Consider the following 1,619-nt stretch of genomic DNA (forward strand, 5'->3'; position numbering starts at 1 on the left):
CTGCATTAAATAACAGTTGCAATCTCTCTCTGTACTGCTATGATAAACCATTACAAAGTGGAGAGATCACTAGTTTCTTTACATTTGTGGAAGCGCATATTTGTTCGTTTCATAAGTCAGTTATGCAAAAAACAGAAAAAAACAACATGGGGTCTTACTAAGGAAGGGACATCATTTCTACAGTTCCACAGTGCGAAAAAGGCATGCTCCAGACACTGACACTGGGTAATATTATTTCAAGGCTTCAATCTTACCTGGATCAGGAAAGGGCTTAAAACAGTGCAGAACGTTCAGTTCCATTAAAAGGTTTGCATATAACTAATAAATATCAGGTTAGCACTCAGTTCTTGCCATTCGATCCTAATTATTGTTTGTAATTTTTATAAAGTTCATGTGTGCACTCAAAGCATCAGATGAATATATTTTTATGAACTGAAACAAACTGCATAGTTTTGTTTAACTAGGCTTAACAGAAAAGTAATCTTTGAGTATCCTGTTATACCACAAATGTCAACAAATAAGTGTCCTGTTTTGTTTGGGAACAATTCTGCAAAAGCATGTGACTACACGTTCAGTGAAGTTAACAGGACTATTCATATGATATACAATTTCCAGCCCCAGGAAAAGAGCAAGTTAAAGCATTTAAAAAGTTTACCATGTCTCCAAGGATCTTTAGGCTCCAGACATCCAGAGACTATGTCCTCATCCGAAGGAAACGTTACCCGCTTTGCCCCATGTTTGAGTTTTCCATCTTCAGAAGGTGGAGAAGCCTCCACTTGTTGGTCCCCCCCTGGACTCTCTGGACTTGGGGCTTCTGAGTCCAAAGAAGAGTTACAGGAAGGTGGAGATGCCAACTTTTCCTGTGAGGGGGAAAGAGGGGCCTGCAGCAGAGATTTTTCATTTCCCCTGGGATATCCGCTGGCGGCAGCAGCCACCTCTGGCAAATTTCTCTTCTCTGCATCCAAGTGAGGGTTACAAGAGGCATCCTCGTTCGCTGGAAATGCTTCCTGAAGCGGATGGTTCACGACCAAAGAAGTCTCTTTCCCCTGTAACCGCTCCTCTCCCAGATCTAAGCCCCCCGGCTCCTTCAAGTCCCTCTTTGCAGAAGACACAGTGGCATGGTCCATCATTTCCCCGCTGGGAGCGTCTCCTGAAGCCGGTGAGCTGGATTTTGAGGGAAGGATCTCCGCATCCAGACGGGAGAGGACAGCCGTGCCCAAACTTTCCTGGAGTTTCACCCCCATTGGGTCTCCAGCAGCGTCCTCTCCCTCCTGCGAGGCAGCCCAGGGCTCAAAGCCGCCTAGTGTCGCCTCGTCCTTCTGCGGTCCAGGGGGCGGCGGCAGCCGCAGCAGCCGGTCCCCCTCAGCAGCACTCCCCGGCTGCATGGGGGGGACCTGCACACACTCCATGGCGGCACTCGCAGGGCAGGCCCGGCGCGCCGGAGGCACAGGGGCTCCCGCTCCCTCTCCCCTCCTCATGCGGGCCCCGGAGGCATCACTGCCCCGCCCAGCCGCAGGAGCGCTCTGGGCCCGGGCCGCTACCCGCCCGCGCGCCGAGACCCGGCGAGGTCTCCCCGGCCGGTCTGAGGGGCCCCGGCTGGGCTCGGCCGGCAGCGGGTG

At 51.6% G+C, this 1,619-nt stretch overlaps 1 protein-coding gene across 1 annotated transcript in view; it reads right to left on the reverse strand.

Annotated features, from left to right (window-relative positions):
• The window catches only part of PPP1R37 (protein phosphatase 1 regulatory subunit 37), a 151,458-nt gene extending 149,939 nt beyond the window's left edge, over positions 1-1,519 (reverse strand). Inside the window, exon 1 of the mRNA XM_032798027.2 lies at positions 656-1,519. Within this exon, the coding sequence (XP_032653918.1) occupies positions 656-1,478 (823 nt within the window). The 5' untranslated portion in view covers positions 1,479-1,519. The remainder of the gene's footprint in view (positions 1-655) is intronic.
• Positions 1,520-1,619: the final 100 nt, after the last annotated feature.

The sequence above is a fragment of the Chelonoidis abingdonii genome, chromosome 11 (genome assembly GCF_003597395.2).
Source record: "Chelonoidis abingdonii isolate Lonesome George chromosome 11, CheloAbing_2.0, whole genome shotgun sequence".
In the NCBI taxonomy this organism is placed as follows: Eukaryota; Metazoa; Chordata; order Testudines; family Testudinidae; genus Chelonoidis; species Chelonoidis abingdonii.